This window comes from Lycium ferocissimum, chromosome 3, assembly GCF_029784015.1.
Source record: "Lycium ferocissimum isolate CSIRO_LF1 chromosome 3, AGI_CSIRO_Lferr_CH_V1, whole genome shotgun sequence".
Taxonomy (NCBI): Eukaryota; Viridiplantae; Streptophyta; class Magnoliopsida; order Solanales; family Solanaceae; genus Lycium; species Lycium ferocissimum.
Window position 1 is genome coordinate 68,544,248 of NC_081344.1, and position 24,966 is coordinate 68,569,213.

The 24,966-nt window shown below is 33.3% G+C and overlaps 1 protein-coding gene across 1 annotated transcript; it reads left to right on the top strand.

Annotated features, from left to right (window-relative positions):
* The first annotated feature begins 20,778 nt into the window (after nucleotides 1-20,778).
* LOC132050533 (F-box/LRR-repeat protein 12) lies at nucleotides 20,779-23,264 on the top strand. Its single transcript, XM_059441805.1, is given in 3 exon segments — nucleotides 20,779-21,648; nucleotides 21,650-22,140; nucleotides 22,559-23,264. Coding segments are annotated over 3 exon segments (1,122 nt in total). The 5' UTR covers nucleotides 20,779-21,501; the 3' UTR covers nucleotides 23,043-23,264.
* The last annotated feature ends 1,702 nt before the right edge of the window (nucleotides 23,265-24,966 follow it).

Consider the following 24,966-nt stretch of genomic DNA (forward strand, 5'->3'; position numbering starts at 1 on the left):
ACCAACCCATTTGAAGAGCAAAAATTAAAGACCAGCCCATTTGAAGGACAAAAATTAAAGACCCGTCCATTTGAAGTACAAACCATGCAATTATTTGTTTTTAATCTTAAGACATTTACTTGTTCTTAATCTTAAAACATTTACTTTATTTTAGTAGGAATTTTTACCATTTTTGTTACTCAATTAGCCTACGCCTCCGGCGATAGGTGATAGAGGGGAAAGAAAGAGCAGGTGCTGTGAAAAATAGCAACTTGAAGCTCAAATACAGACATGAAAAGCCTAATTAAACACTCCTCATATTTGGGCCTTTCGGCCCATTAACCTGATACCCGAACTTTTAAGCTTAAGTTAACATTTTATTTTTTCCAAGAAATAAAAAGGAAAAGATGTGAATATATGTTTATTCATGCTTCGTTAAAAATGGAAAAAACATATAATGCCAGTGCTTGAAAGTTATCGTCTCTGAAGTTCTTTTTTAAATGTCATTTTAATCGAGGGGAAATAACACTCTATGTTTATTTGGAGAAAATATTTATCCGAAATGGCCCATATTTTTAATATTAGACGATATTATAAATTATTATACAATTTTATACACGGTTTGTACTAGGGGTGTACAAAACAAACCGACAAACCGCACCACACGATAAACCGAGTCAAATCGAGAAAAAAACCCGACTAGTGGTTTGGTTTGATTTGATTTGGTGTTAAAAAAAAACCGATCATAATTGGTTTGGTTTGGTTTTAGCTAAAAAAAAGTCAAACTGAACCAAACCGACCCGATATACGTGTATTCGATTTTTAAAATATTTTATACATAAAAATATTTATTTGTAATGTAATTTGTAAATATTTCTTAAATTTTTTCATAGTTTTTTGTCTTTTATAATATTATTTTAAGTTTGAATTTAGAATTTTGAATGCAATAAGTTTTATATCATAGATGTTAGTAAGCTGTATAAAGTCCAAGACAAAACTCAACACTAATGCTAACAAAAGAAATTCAATTCTAACACTAAGAATGACGTGATAATGTTGGATATATATTAACAGTTTTGCATTGGTTTAGAGCGTAAAAAATACATAGCTTAATTTTTTTCTTTGTCATGTAATTAATACTTAGTAGTTATACTTATTTGAGCATAATGTAGTATTTAGATTAAAGTCATTTTCTTTATGGCTTATAAATTAGAAATACTTATTTTAATCGATTTTTTTTTTTGTTGAATATTTTAATACGATGTCATCACCCATCTCACATTTTGTATTATTTTCTTAAGAAACACCTTAGTTATATAGTTGTATCTTACTAGGACTAAAACAATATTTGAAGTAAAAGTCATATGTTTTGTATGAAGACTTTTTCGGAGAAAAACCCGAAAAAACCGAATAACCTGAGAGAACACGAATTTGAAAAAATCGAATTTTATTGATTTGGTTTGATTTATAAATTTAAAAACCCGACGCAATTGGTTTGGTTTGGTATTTGAAAAATCCGAACCAACCCGATCCATGTACATCTCTAGTTTATACATTGTAGTACGATTTATTGTGTCTTTTGAAGGGGCGTAGTATGTACTATTTTTTTTTATATAATTGGTATGTACTTTTATCATTTATAATATATTGTCGACAAACTGGATAAACAATTCTGTAGAGGGGATCTCAAATGAGCCACACTATTGTTTGAGTGCTTCTCTAAGTTCTCTAGTGTCTATGGACTAAAAGCAAATACAAGCAAAAACTTTATTTACTTTGGAGGGGTCAGTCAGGTGGTGCAACAACGGATTCTGCAAGCCCTGGGGTTTGTTAAAGGCGACATGCCATTTAGGTAGCTTAGGGTGCCTCTAAGTACTAAAAGAGTCTCAATTATGCAGTGTCAACCATTGGTGGAGCGGATGCTGCAAAGGATTACTACTTGGTCAACTAGGTACCTCTCATATGCAGGGAGAACCCAGCTCATCAAGAGTGTTCTCTTTGCTATACAAACATTCTGGGCTCAGGTGTTTGTCCTGCCTAAGAAGGTAATAGAGATACTGGAAGCCATTTGAAGGAGATATTTGTGGACAGGTACTGTTGAAGTATCTAAGAAGGCTCTAATAGATTGGGAGCACCTTTGCAAACCTAAATCAGCAGGTGGGGTTAATTTTACTGACCTGGTACTTTGGAATAAGGATGCTATTGTAAAACTGTTGTGGAATTTGTGTAAGAAAAAGGACAAACTGTGAATAAAATGGGTGCATACTTATTATAGTAAATGCAGACATATTTGGGAATTCCACCCTAAACAGGCATCATGGATGATGCAAAAAGTGTTTAAGGCCGAGAAGTATTTCATGGAAGCAGGATATGCCGAGTGTGATATTCCAAACATTGAACAGTTCTCCATTAAACTTATGTACCAGAAGTTATTAGGGGAATTTCAGAAAGTATCCTAGAGAAGACTACTGTGTAACAACTTTGGAGAAGAAAAGTGGTTGTTTGTCCTTAGACTTGCTATAATAGGTAGGCTATATACCAAGGACAGATTATTGAAATGGAGTATATCAGTTGATCTGCTTGTATACTATGTCAAACCTCACCAGATATAAGGAATCATTTGTTCTTCCAATGCACCTTCTCAGGCTATGATTGGAGAAAGCTTCTAAGCTGGCAGAAGGTGGCTAGGTAACCTAGTGACTGGAGAGAGGATGTGGAGTGAATTTTGGCAAATTACAAAGGCAAAGCTGCTAGCTCTCACATTTTTAGAATGACTTTTACAGGTTGTGAATATCAGATCTAGCAGGAGAGGAATAGGAGGTTGGTTCAACATGTAATTAGATCTGCTGATGATATAGTTAGGAAAGTGATACAAGAAGTAAGTTACATAGCTAGCAATAAGCCTAGGTTGTGTGCTAAGTTGAAGGAGTTGAACTATTACCCTGCATAGAAATTATGTATGGGCAGGTTAGTTGTTGGTTTGAGGCTGCTTGAACTATGTGATCAGTTTTGGTTATGATTTGTAATGCTCAGTTTGGTAAATAAAATATTTAGTTACCAAATAAAAAAAATTGTCAACAAGTTAAAGAAATATATATTTTTCAATGAACATTTTGCATGAATAGTTAGTTAAACATTGCTCGTCAATTCCTTGTTTGGTTATTCTTCTGGGAAGACGAAAGTGTTTATTTTAGAGAGTTGAGTTTCTTCGTCAAGCTTTTAGTGAAGAAATAAGTGTTTTTGAGTTGTAATCAAACTGTTTTCGAAGGTAAAAAAATTAGTGTTTCCTCAAATGCACTTTTGGAATCTTTATCAAGCACAATTACTTCTCTAGTATACCAAAAGTGTTTTTCAAATTGGTTAGTCAAACACATATTGTTATTCTCTCTACTTTTCAAAATATGCATAGTATTTAAAAGCTTGGCCAAACAAGCTATTATGTAATAAGGGGGGAAAGTTTAAATTGATCATTGTCCTATTTAGAGTTGTTCGAATTTATATCATCCATTGCACTTTTGGTTCATTCATACCCTTGTTGTTAGAAAATTGTCTTGTGTTTTACTTGGTTCATAACAGAGCACCAACACGAAACAAGTGAACTCCACATGTCCACATTCTTCGAGAATTCAACATCTTTACTTCCGGTGAATTTGGCATATTTGGATTTTACAAATTATAATCTCTGTAACTTTGATCATAATCAATGAAAATGTACCTCCCACTTTTGTTATCAAGTTTAGACCTCTTTTCATCACGTGTATGTGCATAGAACTCATGAATAAGCAATTTTGTTTTGAAACCATTCCAAGCCTTTGACATGTTTTTATCTTTAAAATGCTTCTTGTCATGTTAAGAATAGTTTGGTTCTTTCTTTCTACGTTACCATTTTATTTAGGCGATCTAAGAACAGTAAAAGAATGAGAAATTTATTCTTTTCATTAAAAGCCTATCCATTTGAAGTGAATTCTCTACCTCTATTGGACCAAAATGATTTAAGTTGGTAGTCAATTCATTTCTTCACCATACTCTTGAAATTATTGAAATTTCCGCACACCTTCGATTTGTTTTTCAAAAAAGCAATTCAGGTTTTTTGAGAAAAATCATCAATTAAAAAGAAAATACTAAATAATGATGGTTTGATAGGTCTGCAAACATCCATGTGAATTAACTCCAACAGGCAGTCGTGCGCTTGTCAATAACTTTTTAGAAAGGTTTTTTTCTTGCTTGCTTTATAAAGTGACATCCTTGACAAAGTTGATTTGGATGATTTTTTTTTTAATTAAACCATCATAATGATGGGAATTTATTAAAATAAATAAACTGTACAGAAGAACTACTCCAAAATAGGAGAGTTTGAAAACAAAAAAGAAACTAAGAAAACAAAAGAAGCAAAAGAAAAGCTAAACTAACTAAGAAACTAAGCTAAAAATAGCAATGAAAAAGCTCTTGAAAATACTAATTCTGGTGCCTTGATCTTCCTCCATTTATCACACCTCCAAGCTCTTACTAGGTGGTATGGAACAAGATCTAGATGAATATAATTTAGGCCTCCAAAATAGTTTCCAACTCACATTTCCTGCAGTTTTCAGCTTAATCAAATCAGCAAGTAATCCTTGTGTCATATGTCCTATTCCTGTTGTGTTTTGAAAGTAAAACAGTTGCAAACTCTCTGCATGGGAATGAGCATGTGATCACACTAATACCACCCCTACAGATAGCTCCCAACTGTGTTACCTCAATTCAGCAATAGTATGTCATGAATGACAGTATAAAACAGCTGCTATAGCACATATCAGATGCTACAACTCTTTTCCTCTTCAAGTTTGAAGTTGTATAGAATCTGTGGCATATCTGATTCTCAAATATGGTATTTGAGATTTATCTGAGTTAAGAATTCTTCTTGCCATAATTGGTAACTCCTGGAAAGTAGTGAATTGTTGTGTACCTGCAAAACCAAAAACAAAGTTAGCCAAAAAATCTACTAGTCCATTGCCTTCTCTAAAAATGTGCTCCACCTTCACTATTTTTCCCTTCATTAATCTTTGAATCTCCTTTACTATCATCACAATACTCCAAGTGGTATCTTATTCACCCATAATGAACTTCTGCATAGCTAGAGAGTCAGTCTCAATTATCAAAAGAACCAAATTGTTTTCATCAGGAATTTGTTGTCCTGCAAAAGATACAACAAATCTCTTTTTTCATTTCTAACACAAAAGGCAATGACACTTGGACTAGGATTTTCTTTTGCTGCACCATCACAGTTACATTTCACCCATCCTCTTGTTGGCAATTTCCATAAGACAATCTTGCAACTGATTTTTGGCTTAAACCTCTCAAAGAAATCAATGAGATTAGGCCATTTCTTTGGCATGTTCTGAATGAGAGGAAATCTGGTTCTATAAAATAAGTAAATGCTCAAGTTGATCTCATGTAGTACCTTGAATACAGATATAGAGCCTCCATGCGAAGTTGTATTCCTCCACTTCCACAAATGCCACAATATTATGGCTGGCACTGCTTTGTAAATAGGTCTCGACTTTTGTAATGACATGGGGCATGCCACCATTTTATCACTACTTGCTTCGACATCCGTACCGCAATAGTAAGGCCAACAGCATTGTTGAACACACTTCAGATAGAAGTTGCAAAGCTGCAATTTAAAAACAGGTGATCAATGGTATCTTGTTGGTGAATCCTGCAGCATACACATCTAGATACCACATTGATTCCTATTGAGGCTAGATCTTCATCAACGGGGATTTTAAACTTCCACAATCTCCATAAGAAGAAAGAGATTTTGAAAGGCAAGCCTTTGATCCACATGTTCTTATAAATCTCAGAAGATTGAGATTTTTGCCTTAACAGATCCCGAGGCTTGCCACAAAAAGTCTCTCAAGACCAGTCATCATCCACCAAGGCTTATCCCATTCTTGAGAATTTCCTTTAATTTCTAGTTCAGCCATTATTTGATCAACAATCTCTTAAGGGAAACATTGTTGTAGCTTGACAACATCCCAACTTCCTCCATTCATAAGCTCTTTCACATCCTCCACTCTTTCATTAATAGAAACTATGGGAAGTACATAATATAAAGCTCCTAATCTTGTCTAATTATCAAACCAAATATTTGCAAAGTTGCCACTTCTAGTTTCCCACCAAATCTCCTGCTCTATATTGTCTCTAGCTTCAAGCATCATCTTCCACACTTGAGATCCACCCTTCCATTGAACATTCTGAGGATACTGCTTTTTGCAATACTTGATCCACATAAAGTTTGACCATAGAGAGTGCACAGTTCTAAACCTCCACCACAGTTTAGCACATAGAGCTTTTGATACATAAAAAATGGACCTAAATCCTAATCCCCCTTCATGCTTTGGATAGCACATATTCAACCATGATGACCAATGTCTCTTTTTAACATCTTCATTACTACTCTAGAAGAATCTTGCAAAGATCTTGTGAATGTCCTTGATTACACATTTTGGAAGTTTAATAGCAGATAGCAAGTGGATAGGAATGCTTTGCAATACACTAGTAATTAACACTGTTTTTCCTCCTGGAGATAACAACTTTCCTTTCCATGCAAGCAAAGCTTGTCCCTTATCTTCTTCGAGGAGATCATTATAATCACCTTTCCTTTTCCTAGCATGAGTAATAGGACAACCTAGATATACAAAAGGAAAAGATCCTCTTGAAAATCTAGTGATGGTTTTCACCTGCTGAACCGGGTTGTTTGTAACCTTAGAATACATATAAAAAGAACTCTTTCCTTTGTTGATTAGTTGTCCAAAAATCTCCTTATACTTCTCGCAGTGTTCATAATTAAGTTCAAAGAATAGTTGTCTAGATGTAAAAATGATTGTGTCATCTCGCATAAGTAAGATGATTTAACTTAGGACTCCATTTTGGCATATACCAAATCCTTTAAACTTGTGATCCTCAAACAATGCATTTAATGCCCTTGTAAGTACTTCAGCAGATAAGATGAATAGAGCAGATGACAAGGGATCACCTTGTTTAACTCCCCTGGTAGAATGAAAAAAGCCATGAGACTGACCATTTATGAGCACAGAATACCAATTATTAGCTATCAACCTCCAAATCTTGTTAATGTAAGTCTCAGAAAATCCCATTCTTCTAAGGACCCTAGTTAAAAACAACCATGACACCCTATCATAGGCTTTGGTCATGTCAGGCTTAATGACCACATTTGCTGATTTGGATGATTGGCAATCCTTTCACCATACTTTCCTTGTTTATCAATTTTAGACTGTCAAATTTAAATGACCTCATACAAGATTATTTAGTACATAAAAGCAAGCACCTAGCTAGGTACATCACTTTGAAGGTTCAAGACAAACATTTTATTTTTAGCCATAGAGACATTTGCTAACAATCTATCATTCTTCTTTCATCGTTCACTTTTGATCTTTTAAATGAATACTATAGTTTTTATTCGGAATTTATCTCAAACTCAAATATTAGCTTTCTATATCTAATACATACTTGACATTAGAGATAAATTGATGACTTTCATCCTTCAATTGAATTAAAATTATATTTTGGCCTTTGACTTGAACTTGCGAAGGTCATTATATCATTGATTTCTTTCAATACTTTCGTTCTTTTGCATGCAAGAAGTAAATTGTCATCTTCATCTTCGTTTTATTTACAAATTTATTTTTCTCCTCCACGTTATTTATATTTTCAAGAATAATGACCAAATTCATTACAAGTACAATATTTAACATTTGATCTGTCACGCCTTTCTTGGTTCTGTCTTCTCTGTCGAACTCTTTCACGGCCTCTTTCTTTATTAATGTTTTAAATTTTATTTCTTATTGATTGGAGGTTGGCTGCCATCTCTTCACTCGTTTACCGCAATCTTTTTAATTCACGGTCATGATCTCTTTGTTTCTAGTCACAACTTTCATCTTTCTTCTTTTTAGAGAAATATTTACTTGCAAAGTTTATTTAACCGATTCTTATTTCGATTTCTTAAAAGAAAAATATGTGTCTGCAAAGAACTTGATGAGTTCTTCCACAGTCATGGTGTCTAATTTTTGCAACAGTAGCATAAGTAAATTATGAAAAGGATACTATTTTTGCCACAACTCTATCATTATTCAAGTCTTTACTAGATCTCTTCATTTGATTGACAATCGCCATAACTCTTGAAATATAATATGAAACTGAATGAGATTTATTCATTTGCAGCAATTCAAACTCTCCTCTTAAGTTTTATAGACGCATCTCTTTCACCTTATCCAAATTTTTAAAGAAAATTTGAAGTATATCTCATGCTCCTTGGAGGTGGTTATACTTGCAACCTTCTTTAACATATTTTCATCCAAACTTTGATGGATGAGAATTGAGGGACTTTTATCCTTTTTCTTTGTAGCAGCAATAACTTTTCCCTTCACTAATTCCGCTCTCTATAGGTTTCCAAGCATCACAAGCTTCAAAATAAATTAACGCCTCCGATTAGATGCACCAAGTCTTATCATTCTCTTTAGTGAGCATATGAATTTGGATTGAATTTCCACTAGTACTAATCATCTTTTCCTTAAGTTTAGTAATCTTACCAAATGTTAGACACTTAAGAGATGAGGAACTCTTAATTTCTTAAATTCTCTTCAAAAATAAATGAGGAAATGGGTCTTCTTTACCTCACTCAAATTTCTTACTTAAAATGACTATAATGCCTGAGTATTTATAAAATTTTCTAACATGTATCTAATCTAATATAAATATCTTAAATAAATTTTAAACTTTTAATCTTCCTTAGTTCATGAACTAAGTATATTGATGTACTTGATATGAACCTAGTTTATTGTTTCAACAAAAGAAAGTTAAGTTATAGCTATGAGGAATCCTAATACAAAAAAAGACAATGGTATATAGTAGGAACCAAGTCAGCAAAAAGGTATAGAAAAGAGAAATAAGTCCAAATAAGGAACCTAAGCAAGCAAAAATAATATTACTCTTGTGTTTAAGTTTATATGATGTAGTTTAAATGAACATGAAACTTAAGAAAATATAAATATTCAAAACTTGCACTGTTAAATATGTCTCACTTGTGTTATTATAAGATTTTTGTACTTGTTTTAAGCCATAACATTTATTTCGCTATAGACAATTATTATTAAAGAGCAAAATGAGAAGTTTAAGTTTTCTTGAATCAATTAAAGTTGAACTTCTCATTTTGTGATAATTGTTTACGGCCAAACAAATGTTATGGCTAAAGCTGAAAAAGCTATCCTTTTTAAAAAATGAAAATAGATTTAAAAACTGGGTCATATAAACTAATATAAAACAGATAATTTTTAGGGTTTGTTTTTTTGTTCCAGATGGAGCAACATTAGTAGAGAGTGGGTACGGTTTTCTTTGTAATATAGCGGGTACGTAGATTAATTACGCAAAGCAAAGTTGTACAACTTCAATTAGTATGAAGATGGTAGGTGGTAAGGGATCATCTGGTAGCTAGTTTGGAGTTGAGTTATGCGGATATTAGATCATGCATAGGTAATACCACGTTTGGTAGTTGATTAGGAGGCAAGTTATTCATGTTTAAATTAGTATGTTTTTTGGTTTGCAATTTAGAAACCAGAATAGCTAATACATGTATACTATGAGCGAATTTATGTATTATTTTATACATGATAGAATGTGCAATAGCCAATACATAAATAACTAAACCATGCATAAAATAGGGATAAGGCACCGTTACCCCCCTGAACTATACCCGAATTTGCTACGACACACCTTACCTTTCATTACCCCTAAACTTATTTAAAACGGAATAATTACCCCCCTAAACGCTGATGCCCACTCTCATATGGGAGAGTGACATACACTCTCCTTGCCACATGTGTATTTATTTGTTTTCTTCTTTTTTTTTTTTTTTAATTTTTTCAGCTTACGTGTCAATTTTTTTTAAAATAAAAATAAAAAACTGAATTTTCATTAAAAAAAAATGAGTTTTAAAACCCGTCTTTTTTTTTTTAATTTGAAAATTTGATTTTTTTTAAACCCATTTAAAAAAAAAAAAAAAAAAAAAATGGATTAAAAAACTGAATTTTCTTTTAAAAAAAGGATTTTTAAAACCCATTTTAAAAAAAAAAAATTGAAAATTTGTTTTTTTTTAAAACCCGTTTTTGAAAAAGAAAAAAAAAACTGAAAAATGATTTTTTTTTTTTAATATGGAAAAATGGATTTGTTAAAAATATGGAAAACTTGATTATTTTTTTAAAATGTTTTAAAAAATCTTGATTTCATTTTCTTAGGACACTTTTATTTTTCAAATAAAATCCGGAAAAATGTTTTTCTTGCCAAAATGTGAAAAAAACTTTTTATAAAATTTTGAAAAAATTAATTATTTTCTTAACATGTGGAAAACCCGTTTTTTAAAACTAAATGTGGAAGACTAGATTTTTTTTTCAAATTTTTAAGAAAATAAAAAAAAAAATTAAGTTTTCCCCTTTTATGTTTTCACTCTCTCAAAGAGAGTGAAACACACTCTCTTTGCCACATCGCGTTTAGGGGGTAATTATTCCGTTTTAAATAAGTTTAGGGGGTAATAGGGCCCGAAAGGTAAGGTGTGTCGTAGCAAATTCGGTATAGTTATTACTTAATACTGCACAACTCTAACTAACTACCAAACAACCCTCCAGTATTCTTTAATTTTAACAAGAAGTTTGGATTCGAGCATTAATAATTAAGTCCTCTTAACATGAACCTTTGTTTGAGCTTTTGCAAAATATAAAACAAAGTTCTCGTCTAGTGTTGGAAGTAGAGTACAATAGGAAATGACAAACCAGTGGGAAGACTTGTTTGGATGGCTGGTACACATTGTTTTAATGAAATAACATTTGGATAGATTGTGGCATTTTCCGCAGGTACATAATGACACACATTAACAATTTGAAGAATAAACATACAATATATTATATATATAAAAAAAGTAGGACATGGGATAAGAAGTATTAAGGATAGAATAAAAATATCATTATTAAATAATAAGCATAATACATAAACACTAGACCCCACATTGTGGGATTTCACTGGGTATGTTGTTGTAAGCATAATACATAAACAAACACTCAAGCTTGGCCTCAGCTAGTAAGTAAGCACTCAAATTGGGAGTGCACATATAGACACCTCAACTTATCCCCACCGTGTCTCATGGACACCCAATGCTGACGCGACACATAAATTTTAAAGGTGTCTAGATGATCATTTTGTAAGTTCGGGCATTTAATTATTGGTGACTCTTTAGTTTTTTATTTTAGGAGAGGTGACTCAAGTTTTAATTATTAGGTGGAGGGTGATAATTTTCTATTAGTGATTAAGGGGTTTTGAAGTTGCCCAAAAGTTTCCATTTTGATACTTTGACCCTCGACTTTATTTTTAACACTTTGCACTCAAATTTTATTTTTAACACTTTGACCCATCCCGGCTCAGACCCCGCCCTGACCCCATGCACCCCCTGCCCCACCCCACCCCCCCCCCCCCCCGCCAATTTTTTTTATTTTCTTTATTTTTTTTTCACTCCCCTCCTCCCCCAACCCCCCCCCCACCCCGTCACCCACCCAAAAAAATAATTAATTTTTTTTTGATTTTCTTATTTGTTTTTTCACCCCCTCTCCTCCTCCTCGCAACCCTCCCCCCACCCCCACCCCTCACCCTCCAAAAAAAATTTTTTTTTAATTTTCTTTATTTGTTTTTTCACCCCCCCCCCCCCTCTCCTCCTCCTCCTCGTCCTCGCAACCCTTCCCCCACCCCCTCCAAAAAAAATTTTTTAAAAAAGTTTAAATTTTTCTTACCAGCCTCCACTCCCCCCCCCCCCCCCACACCAAAAAAAATTTAAAAGTTTAGATTTTTTTTTTTTTTTTTTTTTCACCAAATTTCCCCCGCCTCCTCCTCCCACCCCCACCCCCACACAAAAAAAAAATTGATTTTTTAATTTATTTTTTCACACCCCTCGTCCTCCTCCTCCTCACAACTTCCCCCACCCCTCACCAACCCCCCCCCCCAAAAAAAAAAAAAATCTAAAAAAGTTTTGATTTTTTCTTACCAAATTCCACTCGTCTTCCCATCCCTCCCCTCACCCCCCAAAAAAATTTTGATATTTTTTTAATTTTTTCACCAGCCCCTCCTCCCAAAAATTGCTTTTTTAAAAAATATTTTGAAAAGTTTTTCTTTTTGTTTTTTTGCACCCACTACCCCCCACCCTTCAAAAAAAAATGTTTGTTTTAAAAAAAAAGTTTTGAAAAGTTTTTTTTTTTGTACCACCTCCCTCCCCCACTCAAAAAGAATTGAAAAGAAGTTTTGATTTTTTTTTGGGGGTTTAGAAAAAGTTTGGATAAAATTCAGGTTGTTGTTGTAGTGTGTTTGTAGTGAAATAGATGATTTTTCTGTTGTTATCCTGGTATGTTTCAGGGTTTAGGAAAAGATATCCAACAGATGGCTTTTTTGTTCTTGTCCTGGTATTTATCTGGTTCTTTTTATAGAAGATATCCAACGGATTTATAGTTGTGGCAACAAGTTCTACACTTGTGGCAACAAGTAGACAATCTGTTCCAACAACTACAAATCTGTTGGACATAACTTCAGTTATTTGGTTCTGTTTGTAGAAAATATCCAACAGATACAAAAATTTAGTTGTTAATTGCATTGTGTTGTATATAGTTATTTTTTGAAACTTTATGACATTTTAATGTTATTCTTTTTTAGAATGGTAATTTCTCGTTTTGGTAACTTGGTTTATATGATATGTTGATCCAAATCACAAATGTGTGTATTGTTGTTAATAAATTGTTGTAATGAATCAAGTAATGACTTTGTAACTTGTTGGGTTTTATCAAACAAGTAAAACACCTGTACTCCATAGTTTTAATCATGATTAACTTGGAAATCATTTGGAATTTTCCTGTTTTAGTGTTTAGAGATGTAATTTAATAGTTATTTTTTGGAACTTTATGATTTTGATTTTAATGTTATTTCGTTTTAGAATGTATTTGTTTGGGAAAACTTCCTTGATGAAAGTTGTAGATCATTGAAATACCTTTCCAACGGTATATTATGGGGGTCAAACTTGAGTTTGGCCATTTTATGATATGTTGAAAATAGCCGTATTTCAAATCACAAATTTAATCGTGTGTCCGTTGGGGTCACTTTTATATGTGTGAGGGCCCCATACATATAAATAGTTGACCACCAAGACATTCGTGATTGTCTCACTTTTCAACAAGTAATGAATCAAAGCAAGACTTTTAGGATGCCTTTGTAACTTGTTACGTTTTATCAAAAAAGTACACAAGGACTTGTTTCCGCAACAACTAGTACACCTCCGTGTTTTATCCAATATGCTCAAAAGATTTCTGGGTCAAGTTCGGGAAATAATGGAGAGTCTTCTAAGACTAAGGATTTCCTCGCAAATCCCCCGGTCTTCACGGGGACAAAGAAAGACGAAGACCCTCGGGACTACATTGACGCGGTACGGATTTACGGGACGACGCCTTTGCTCGCAGTTGCACGTTTTTTTTATTGGTGAGCCCCATCTCATTGGGTTTAGACATTGTCATTCTTTAATTAGTCTTGCATCTAAAGGTATCTTGGGGGCCTTGTCTTGTATGTTTCTTTCACAATTAGAGGTTTCATAGACTAGTCGGTTAGTTATGTTGGACATGACCATTTTGTTCAACTCATGTTATTTCCACATTCATGATTTAAACAAGTATTTCATTAAATTGTTATGACATCTCATGTTTTATAAAAGCTCATCACGTTCATGCTATATTTCCGCTCATGTATGCCTCACGATGATTCAGCAAGCCATGTGGTTCGCTCGATCACGTACAAGATTTGTCGTGTTTCGCCTGTGCACAAGTTGCAACAGCTAGTAACTTGTGTTTTATCCATCAAGCAAAGAGATAAAAGATTTCCGGAAATAAACAATCTATTGCAAATAATAAGTTGTTCAGCAACTATATATATTTTTTTTAATCAATTATTGAACTTGTAATTTATCCAACAAGAGTAGGGGCTTGTTCAACAACTATGTCATTTGCTACAACGATATTATAGTTGTTGCAACAGATACTACACTTGTTGCACATATTAGGATACAACGGATGCTACTTGATTCACCCATATTTAGTGATCAACAAAGAGAATCAAAGATATTTAGTGATAAATAAAGGAAATCAATAATAAGTAGTGATCAATATATAATACTTAATCAATTTGATGGTAATTTGAGTTGCAACAGGTACTAACTTGCTACAACAGATACTACAGTTGTTACAAAGGATACTACGCTTGTTCCAACATACAACGCTTAATGATCACACTAAATAGATACTACGAATCAGATACTACTTGGTTCACCCATAATTAGTGATCAATAAAGGGAATCAGCCATATTTAGTGATAAACAATGGAAATCAATCATATTTAGTAATAAACAATAGAAATCAACCATATTTATTGATAAATATATATACTTAAGCAATTTGATGGTGTTTTGAGTCAGGATAGATGATTAACTAAGTCCAATACGTACTAAACAGAGTGATCATTGGAGTAAATTGATGTGAACTACTTGATTCACCTATCTTTAGTGATAAACAATGGAAATCAACCATATTTATTGATCAATATATATACTTAAGCAATTTGATGGTGTTTTGGGTCAGGATAGATAATCAACTAAGTCCAATACGCACTAAACGGAGTGATCATTGGAGTGAATTGATGTGAACTACTTGATTCACCAATATTTAGTGATAAACAATGGAAATCAACCATATTTATTGATCAATATATATACTTAAGCAATTTGATGATGTTTTGGGTCAGGATAGATGATCAACTAAGTTCAATACACACTAAACGGAGTGATCATTGGAGTGAATTGATGTGAACTACTTGATTCACCCATATTTAGTGATAAACAATGGAAATCAATCATATTTAGTGATTAATATATATACGTAAGCAATTTGATGGTGTTTTGGGTCAGGATAGATGATCAACTAAGTTCAACACGTACTAAATGGAGTGATCATTGGAGTGAATTGGTGTAAACTACTTGATTCGCCCATATTTAGTGATAAACAGTGGAAATCAACCATATTTAGTGATCAATATATATATATATATATATACACAAATCATTAGTAATTTGTTGCAACTTCTTCCACAACTGTATGATCTGTTGCAACAGATTAGTAACTTGTTTAAACTGATTTGTTATTTATTGGAACGGATTAGTAACTTGTTGAAATAGATTAGTAATTTGTTGCAACTTCTTCCACAACTGTACTATTTGTTGCAACAGATTAGTAACTTGTTTAAACAGATTAGTTACTTATTGAAACGGATTAGTAACTCGTTGAAACAAATTAGTAATTTGTTGCAACTTCTTCAACAACTGTATGATCTGTTGCAATCATTTAGGCAACTTGTCTAAACAAATTAGTAACTTGTTTAAACAAATTAGTTACTTGTTGGAACAGATTAGTAACTTGTTGGAATAGATTAGTTACTTATTGGAACGGATTAGTAACTTGTTGAAACAAATTAGTAATTTGTTACAACTTCTTCAACAACTGTATGATCTGTTGCAATCATTTAGACAACTTGTCTAAACAGATTAGTGACTTGTTTAAACTGATCCATCTGTTGAAACAAATTAGTAACTTGTTGCAACTTCTTCAACAAGTGTATGATCTGTTGCGACATATTTTTTTAGTTTTTACAATAATTTAAGCAATTGTTTGATTTTTTCCAACAAGGTGAGTAATTTGTTGCAACAACTAAGCAACTAAGCAATTCTACTGTATGCATCTATTGCAACAATTAGTAAGCAAAATAAATAAGTTCATAAATAGAAATTGTTCAACGCCCACCTTGGCTCCAAATACCACAACTAATCAAAATAAATAAGTTCATAAACATCATTCACAAATAACATAAAGGACAAAAAAGAAAAAACAACAACCTCCAAATACCACAACTTAAGTAATAATTTGTTCAAAGAACTACCTTAAAGGGGTGTAGCAGATTTCCTTGATCTACTTCATCTCCTTCATTTCCATCATCAGTTTCTTCATCTTCTAGTTCTTCTTCACTTTCTTCATTTGTATATACTGCTTCTTGGCTCTGTTCTTCATCTCTTTTTGAGGATTGATTATCAGTTTGGCTGCCAATTTGACTATATCTTTCCTCAACATTTGCTGATTCATAAATAAATTGTCTACTTGTTGCAACAAGTGTAGAACTTGTTGCAACAATTACAATCTGTAGGATATCCTCTACAAACAGAACCAAATAACTGAAGTTATGCCCAACAGATTTGTAGTTGTTGCAACAAATTGTCTACTTGTTACAACAAGTGTAGAACTTGTTGTAACAACTAAAAATTTATTGGATATCTTCTACAAACAGAACCAAAAAACTGAAGCTATATCCAACAGATTTGTAGTTGTTGCAACAAATTGTCTACTTGTTACAACAAGTGTAGAACTTGTTGCAACAACTAAAAATCTGTTGGATATCTTCTACAAATAGAAGAAAATAACTGAAGCTATGTCCAACAGATTTGTAGTTGTTGCAACAGATTGTCTATTTGTTACAACAAGTGTAGAACTTGTTGCAACAACTAAAAATCTGTTGGATATCTTCTACAAACAGAAGCAAATAACTGAAGCTATGTCCAACAGATTAGTGAGTCGTTGCAACAGATTGTCTACTTATTGCAAAAAGTGTAGAATTTGTTGTAACAACTACAAATCTGTTGGTTATCTTCTACAAATAGAACCAGATAAATACCAGGACAAGAACAAAAAAACTATCTGTTGGATATATTTTCCTAAACCCTGAACCATACCAGGACAACAACAGAAAAATCATCTATTTCACTACAAACACATAACAACAACAACCTGGATTTTATCCAAACTTTTCCTAAACCAAAAAAAAAAAAAATTCAAAACTTCCTTTCAAGATTTTTTTTGGGTAGGGGGGGGGGGTTGCATTAATCGACGATACACGACAGAAGGAATTGTTCTATTTAAAAAACCAAAAATAAAAACTTTTCAAAACTTTTTTTTAAAACAAAATTAATTTTTTTGGGTGGGTGGGGGAAGTAAGAAACCAAAAAGAAAAAAATTCAAAACTTCTTTTCAAGAAAAATCATTTTGTTTGGGGGGGGGGGGGTGCAATAAAATTTTAAACTTTTTTTTTCAAAACAATTTTTTTTTCCGGAAGGGTCGGGTGCAATAAAACAAAAAGAAAAACTTTTCAAAATTGAAAAAAAAAATTGGGGGGGGGGGGGGGGGTGGGAGGAGGGAGGGGGGGAACAAATAAAGAAAATCAATTTTTTTTAAAAAAAATTTGGGGGCGAGGAAGAGGAATGGGGGTTGGTAGAAAAAATCAAAAAATTTTAAAAAAAGAAAATAAAAAATTTATTTAAAAAAATGGGGGGCGGGGGGAAGGGGGGCGGGGGAGGGTTGGAAGGAGGAGGAGGTGGGGTGAAAAAACAAATAAAGAAAAACAAAATTTAAAAAAAAATTAAGGGGAAGGGGTGGGAGGAGGAGGAGTAGGGGCTGGTAAAAAAATTAATTTTTTTTTTAAAAAAATTTAAATTTTTTTTTTTTGGGGCAAGGGGAGGGGGAGGTTGGGAGGAGGAGGAGGGGGAATGAAAAAACAAATAAAGTAAATCAAAACTTTTTTTTTTAAAAAAAAATAAATTGGGGGGGCGGGAGAGGGTGGGAGGAGGAGAAGGGGGCGGCTTGTGAAAAAGAAAATAAAATAAATTTAAAAAATTTCAATTTTTTTTTGGTTGGGGGGTAGGGTCGGGGGAGGAGTGGGAGGAAGAGGAGGGGTTGCTGGTGAAAAAGCAAATAAAAAATTCAAAACTTTTTTTTTTTTAAAAAAAATTTAGGAAGGGGGGGTGTGAGGCGGGTGAAGGGTGGGAGGAGGAGAAGGGGGTTGGTGGGGGTTTTTGGATTAAGCTGGGGTCTATTTATATTTTGTAAAAGATTAAGAAGTTTGAAAAAATACATTTTGGACCCCAATTTTATTAATCCCAAATTTAATTGAGTTTTGCTTTCAAGTAGTCCCCATGAGTCACCTATACTAATTTCACAATTAAAAGGTCACCTATAGCTAATTCTTCCTTGTAAGTTAGAGTGTTCAACCGACACAATAGAGACGAATTAAAGTGCCTAGATATACATTCTCAAAGTCGGATTGTTTAATTGCCAGCTGAAGCTACTTTGAGTGTATATTTATGTATTATGACTAAATAGTAAGTAAAGTTAAAATGAAAAGAAAAAATAAGATAACATACCCATAAAATAAGACTTTTCGTCATTCTTTAATTTAAAATTGATAATATTGAAGTAACCATCAAAATAAATACAGTATTGTATTTTAGCTGAAATAACAATACGCAACAAACGTACTCCTAACAACTAGCAATCGTCCAAACAAACAAGGTGTGAATTTCGAAGCTGATGTAAGAGTTAACAGTGTAATTCCAATTTCGTATGTTACGTGTTTCACTTCCCCTCTTTGCATCAATTTCTCTCTGTATCTGCAGGTACGCCCTTCGATCTTTGCATCTGTTTTTTTATTTTTTTTATATATTTAAACACCTTTCTCTTCCCCAATTGATAATTTTTGTGGGTTTTTTGGTGAGATCTTAAAGATTTGGCAGAAGTAGCATGTCTACAATGAGTTCAATTAACTCAGTGTTTTCAGCAGATATATGCAGGTAGAAAAATCACTAAAAATTCAACAAATATTAAATTCTGAAACCTTACCTCTTTTAGTAGTTGAATCAATTACTACTATTTGTTTTTTCACAGAGTTTTCATGTGTAAGTTGTGGTGGATTAAGAAAAGGTTTTTTTAAGAGAGATATGCTCTATATTTTCAGCTAGGCTATATACTGGATTTTATGTAGTCTATTTAAAATTGTTATGTGGAGACCAATTGCAAATATTAGGATTACTATGTTATCTATTTGATTTAAATTATCTAAATCAAGTTAGGGGTAAAGTCTGCGTACACTCTATCCTCCCCAGACCCACTTTGTGGGATTCACCGGGTATTTTGTTGTTAAATTATCTAAATTTGCAACGTCTGTTTTTAAGTGTTCACCAACGATTCAGGCGGAGGCGGAGCCACGGAGTAAAGGTGGATTCAGGATTTAAACTTGGTTTCAACTTTTAAGATTTTTCGCATTGAACCCATTGTTTTTAAAATTATGGGTTCATTTTTACTATTTGTTGCAATTTTATAGAATTTTACACATAAATTTGTGCTCCGCGTTAAAAGTACCGCGTTCAGATGAACCCGGTAACGTGACGGTGGATCCGCCTTGCCGCGGAGCTAGGTGGACGCAAGGCGTTCAATTGAATCTCATTTCTTGGAAAATTATGCTAGGCAGAAATAGGGAAGAACAAATACTTTTGGGCATATATCAAGTGTTGAATTCCATTGACATAAGGAAGATTCTAGTGTAGCCGCAAAGATTGCTCAAAAAATGTTTAAGGTCACACGTCGTAATCCCAGGTGTTTCATTCTTGCATTTTTTTCGATTCCCCTTGTTAGAGTTCCTAGCTCTGCCGCCGGTTATTCAAGCTTTGTTAAAATGTTGACTTATTGGAGCGAGGGGGACTTTAAAGCTATCTGTAGTTTATAAAAAAAAAAAAATGCAAGTTAGAATGGGTATAAAGGCACTCTGCTGGGCCGTTATTTGCTGCTCCTTATGTGTTGAACTTCAAATTTGATATCCTGTATATGACATTCTGCTTTGATTCTCTTATACTACAATGAAACCCTTCAGTATATGCTGCTCTAGACATATTTTTACCCTTGAAGCTATTGCATATATGAGCTAGGAATTTGATCCCTCATCCTACCTCTTAGGGGCCATGTGGTTCAAAGATTAGGTGGTTTATCCCGGTACAAATCACGGGATTAAATTTATCCCATGTTTGGTTGGAGTTATTAGCTAAAACCAGTATCATTTTTATACCAAAATCTTAGTATAACTTATCCCATATAGAAGGTGGATTGATTATCCAGGTTATTAATCATGAGAGATCCTGGTTTTGAACTAAATGACCCCTTAGGAGAGATTTTGTATAAGCTATTAGCAAGTATGCCTACAGGATAGTTAGTGCTTTTGAAGCTCGTTTTCCAAGATGAATTGTACATCTCTTCGTGGTTGAGGCATTGTTTGTGATACCATATACACATGTTTATTTGTGTGGATTTGTATCCCCGGTAACACTACTATCGCAGTTGGGACATTTTCAAGACATCACAAAATGTAGGATACTTTTCCATATCCAAATAGTCAGGGCTCGAGATGAAGCTAAGCATACACATCAGCCTTGTAAATGTCTTATTTCCTCACTAAGATGTGCATGGTATATTTTGAGAAAATAGCTCATGATGGTTTAATTGTCTAGCCACACCGTTGTTTGCATGGCGGAAGACAATTATGTCGCGTTCATTATGGGCTTTTTTCAATTCCTTTTGTTGTTTCTTGGATATGTTAGGGTAGGTTGGTATAGTCTATCAGTAGTACCTGCAAAATTTTCTTATTTTTTTAGTTTTCCACCGGAGGGCGATACTAGAGGCCCCAAAGAACATTCGGGCCTTTGTTTTTTGTCATACCTAGGAGGAAGACAGACTTATGTAGCGAGGGATCCTATCCATTCACCACAAACCTTATGAGTAGTACGGCAGAATATAGAGGTTATACAGTCATATTGAAGTGGACATATGCATGCATGAAGTATCTTATAACATATTGATGAGCTTACAATTTGCCTTTATTAATATCGTAAAGCTTGAAAACATTTGAGTATAAAAAGAAAAGACGAGATATCATATGTATGGTAGGCTCCGTGCTTTTTTGTAATGAATTAAATGATCATTTTCATATGAATTCCATTTGTTTAAATTTTGATTTTGATTCTGAGCCATACAACTTTGATTAACCGTATTTCGCCATCTTTTTTGGCATTAATGTAGACCATCTAATTTGAGATATATCGTATTGATAATGCTGTCTTAACCAGTTTTTCCTGTGCTGTTTAATGTCAACTAATACACGATTTTCTTATTCTTTGCAGTGTTGGTTTATCTGGCTAATCTCTCAAGTTAACACCCTCCAATCAGTTCTCTTTTGGTATTGGTCCCAAATGCGGTAGAAAGTATAGATAAAATTGACTGTGGGGTCTGTTGACATTTTACTCATGTTGACAAGTAAACTATCTTCCTAGTTCCTACTTTTCGGAGGACCTCATAGTTCAAAAACCTGATTTCCTTTGTCATAAGTCAGGGATCTCATAGGTCTTGCGTTTGAAGCCTTGCTCTTTGTTATTTTGAGTTGTCTACCTCTTACTGTGAACTATCGAGTTCACACCCTTACTGGAGTGTTTAACTTGGTAGAAATGGATAATCTATTAGATGATTCTCTGGATATATCATGCAGCTTCCAGACGATTGTTTGCTCTTGATTTTTCAACACCTTGACTGCACATCTGACCGTGAATCATTTGGCTTAACATGTCGTCGTTGGCTTCAGATTCAAAATCAAAATAGAAGATCTTTACAGTTCCAAATCGAATATCCTTATACTTAATATCTCCTCATCATCTCAAAATGACACCCAAATCAGTACCTTCCAGTTATATAGGCTTCTGAACCGTTTCCAGAACCTAGATTCATTGTCCCTTTCTGGATGCACCGAGCTTCCAGATTCAGCTTTGGCTTTGTTACCACAGCATGCCTCAAAATTACAAAGTCTTCATCTAGACTTTTGTTTTAGGATAACTGATAATGGTCTTTCCTCTGTGGCATCTGGTTGTTCTTCGTTGGTAATACTAAGTCTTTACCGGTGTAATGTTACAGATTATGGGTTAGAGGCCTTATCTAATTCTTGCCTAGCTTTAGAAGATCTGAATATCTCGTATTGCTCTCGAATCTCTGACTATGGCATAAGAGCTATTTCACAAAACTGCCGTCATCTTAGAGCTATTAGGATATCCTACTGTGGAAATCTAACCGGTGTTGGCTTTCAAGGATGTTCTCAAACTCTGACTTATTTGGAAGCTGATTCCTGTAGGTAAGGGTGTCAATTGGGTGGGTTGGGCTGGATTTGGGCGGATCAAAATGTGTTGAGTTAATTAATGGTCTTTGGGTTGAAATGGGCTAAAAAAAGCGGGTCATACTCAACCCACCAAATTCATCTTTAAGTCTTAATTTCTTTGTTTGTTATTTTATAATTTTTTGAGTACTGAATAAAACTGTTTCTTTTCTTTATTATCACTATATATGACATATCAAAAAAAAAAAAGTCTATATTTTGACTATGTTTCTATGGGTCAATTTGGGCTACATATTAGCTCAAGTTGGGTTGCATCAACCCTATTTTCAGATGAGCTGAAATGTATTGGACTGAAATGGGATGAGCTAATAAATTGGCGGGTCACGGGTTGAGCAGATTATGTTTTCGTAGGCTAATTTTGCACCTCTACTTGCAGGCTTGAACCTAAAGGAATACGGAGTATCCTAAGTGGAGGCGGTCTTGAATACTTGAGTATGTCTAACTTGACCTGGAGCCATCGTGTGGATGGTCTCGGATTTGCTGCAAAGTTAAGAGTGTTAAATTTCCGAATGTGCGGAATGACTGGCGATGATTGTATCATGGCAATAGCAAAGGATTGTCCGTCGCTTCAAGAATGGAACTTAGCAATATGTCATGGGGTTAAAATAGGAGGTTGGGAATCTATTGCATCACATTGTCATAACTTGAAAACGCTACATGTGAATGGCTGTAGAAATCTTACTGATCGAGGATTGCAAGCTTTGAGAAGTGGATGCAAACGTCTTTCGGTTCTTTACATTACCAGATGTTCTCAAATCAGTGTTGTAGCTTTAGAGATGTTTAAAGTTGCAAGAGGAAATGTAGAAGTTAAAGAAGAAGAAATAACGTGTATTTGCCCTCATGGGGCCTTCAGGTTTTAATCGGTAGTTATAATCTTCCAAGTGCATGAAATTCAGACCAGTTATGCTCACTGCACACAAGCATCAAGATGTATGTGTATAATTTCTTACTATATGTTTTTTCTCCCATTAGAAGAAAGTGATTTTGTTAATGCATGTATATGCTATGAAACAGTTACATTAATATTGTTGCAAGCTTGTACTAGATATATGATTATCAATATAGTTGCTTATGTTTGTGTCTCCTTTCATTCCACCGTGGTTTAAACCAGAGGCGGACCCCACGTGGAAGCCTGGAGGTTCACGTGCACCTGTTAATTTTGAAAGTCTTTGTATTCTGTATTTGTGACTCAGGACCAAACACTCATGTCACTTTTAATTTTTAATTTTTTTTGTTTTAAAACATCCGTTTTTGCACTAATTGTTTGGAAAACAAAGAGTAAAAGTAAATGAGTGGGCTGAGAGTCAAACCTGCAAGAGTGCATACATTTTGGAGATTTTTACTCATTAGATCAGTTAAGTAAGAAATAAACACAAAAATAACATATCTTTTTGAACATTATAAATATTATTAACAAATATTCAATTTCCATTAATGCGTTTTGTACTGCATTTACTCTGTTCTCTCTCTTCCATAATTTCTCCCTCTTCCATAAATCAAAATTTACTCAAGCATCTTAAATACTAGATAATGGTACAGCGCGAAGCTCGGTAGAATGTATTTTTAAAAAAGATAAATTTCATGATATGAAAGTCATAAGATATTGATAATAGAAAAGTAGGAATGTATAAGATAAAATTCATATAAAAAGGTAATACAAAAAATAAATTCAAATAGATGCATTCAATAACAATTATAGATTTATAACAATAAAGTTTGAGTAACGATTTTTCAATTGGGATGAACAGGTAACACTCATTTTATTCTGGGAAAAAAGGTGTGTGTCTCATTTTATGGAAATTCATATAAAAAAAGAAAAAAGAACATGCAATTTATAAAACCTCAATATAAAACTCGCTCTCCATTACTTTTCAAAAAGAAATGTCATAACGAAAAAATCAAGTAATAACATCAAAATAAACTACAACCGTGTTCTTAAATGGGAATGAGCTTGTAATACTCGTGTTACTGAGAAGAACATATTTAATATAAGACCTCCAACTTCTCATTCACTTTTATATGTTTTTTCATAAATAAGAGTAATATTTATTAGTGATTGTAATTAGAGGTAAATCTTATACATAAATTAGAAATTTTACATATGTCCTTTGGTCTTACCAAATTCTTATTTAATTGTTGTTCATAAATATACATTAATCATGTAATAATACATTCATGGTTATTAATGTGTGTGTGTGTGTGTGTGTTTTTTTTTTGTTTTTTTTGTCTAAGATATCAATGTACTCATGAGTAAACGTTATCCGTAAATAAAGATATTTGGTGTTACGTAAGTTCTCTCATCTTCTATTAAATTGAGAATCTATAATTAGGGAATATACATAAATCGGTTCGTCTTGTTCATTCTTATTTAATGGTGATTCATAAACAGTACATTAATTATGTAAATAATACCAATACTTATAGCTAATGAACTCATAAGTAAACGTTATGCATAGTTAAAGATTTTTGGTCTTACATAAGTCCTTTCATCTTCTATTTCTATATAATTGTTGTTCAAAATAACAGTTTTTATTGTAATTAATAATTAATACTTATATTTAGAAATTATTGAGATTTTTAGAATAAGTTAAACAAAAATGAAAATTAAATAGGTACAATGTAACCTTACGGAGTTATGGTCTTATCACTTTTTTTTTTTTTTTTTGTCTTTCTAATGAATTTTCTAAGATTCTACCAACTGTGAATGTTCAATGAACTTCAAAACGAATTAAATTCTACCAATTGTGTCTATTTATTTAACTTCTAAAATGAATGGGCAGGGAG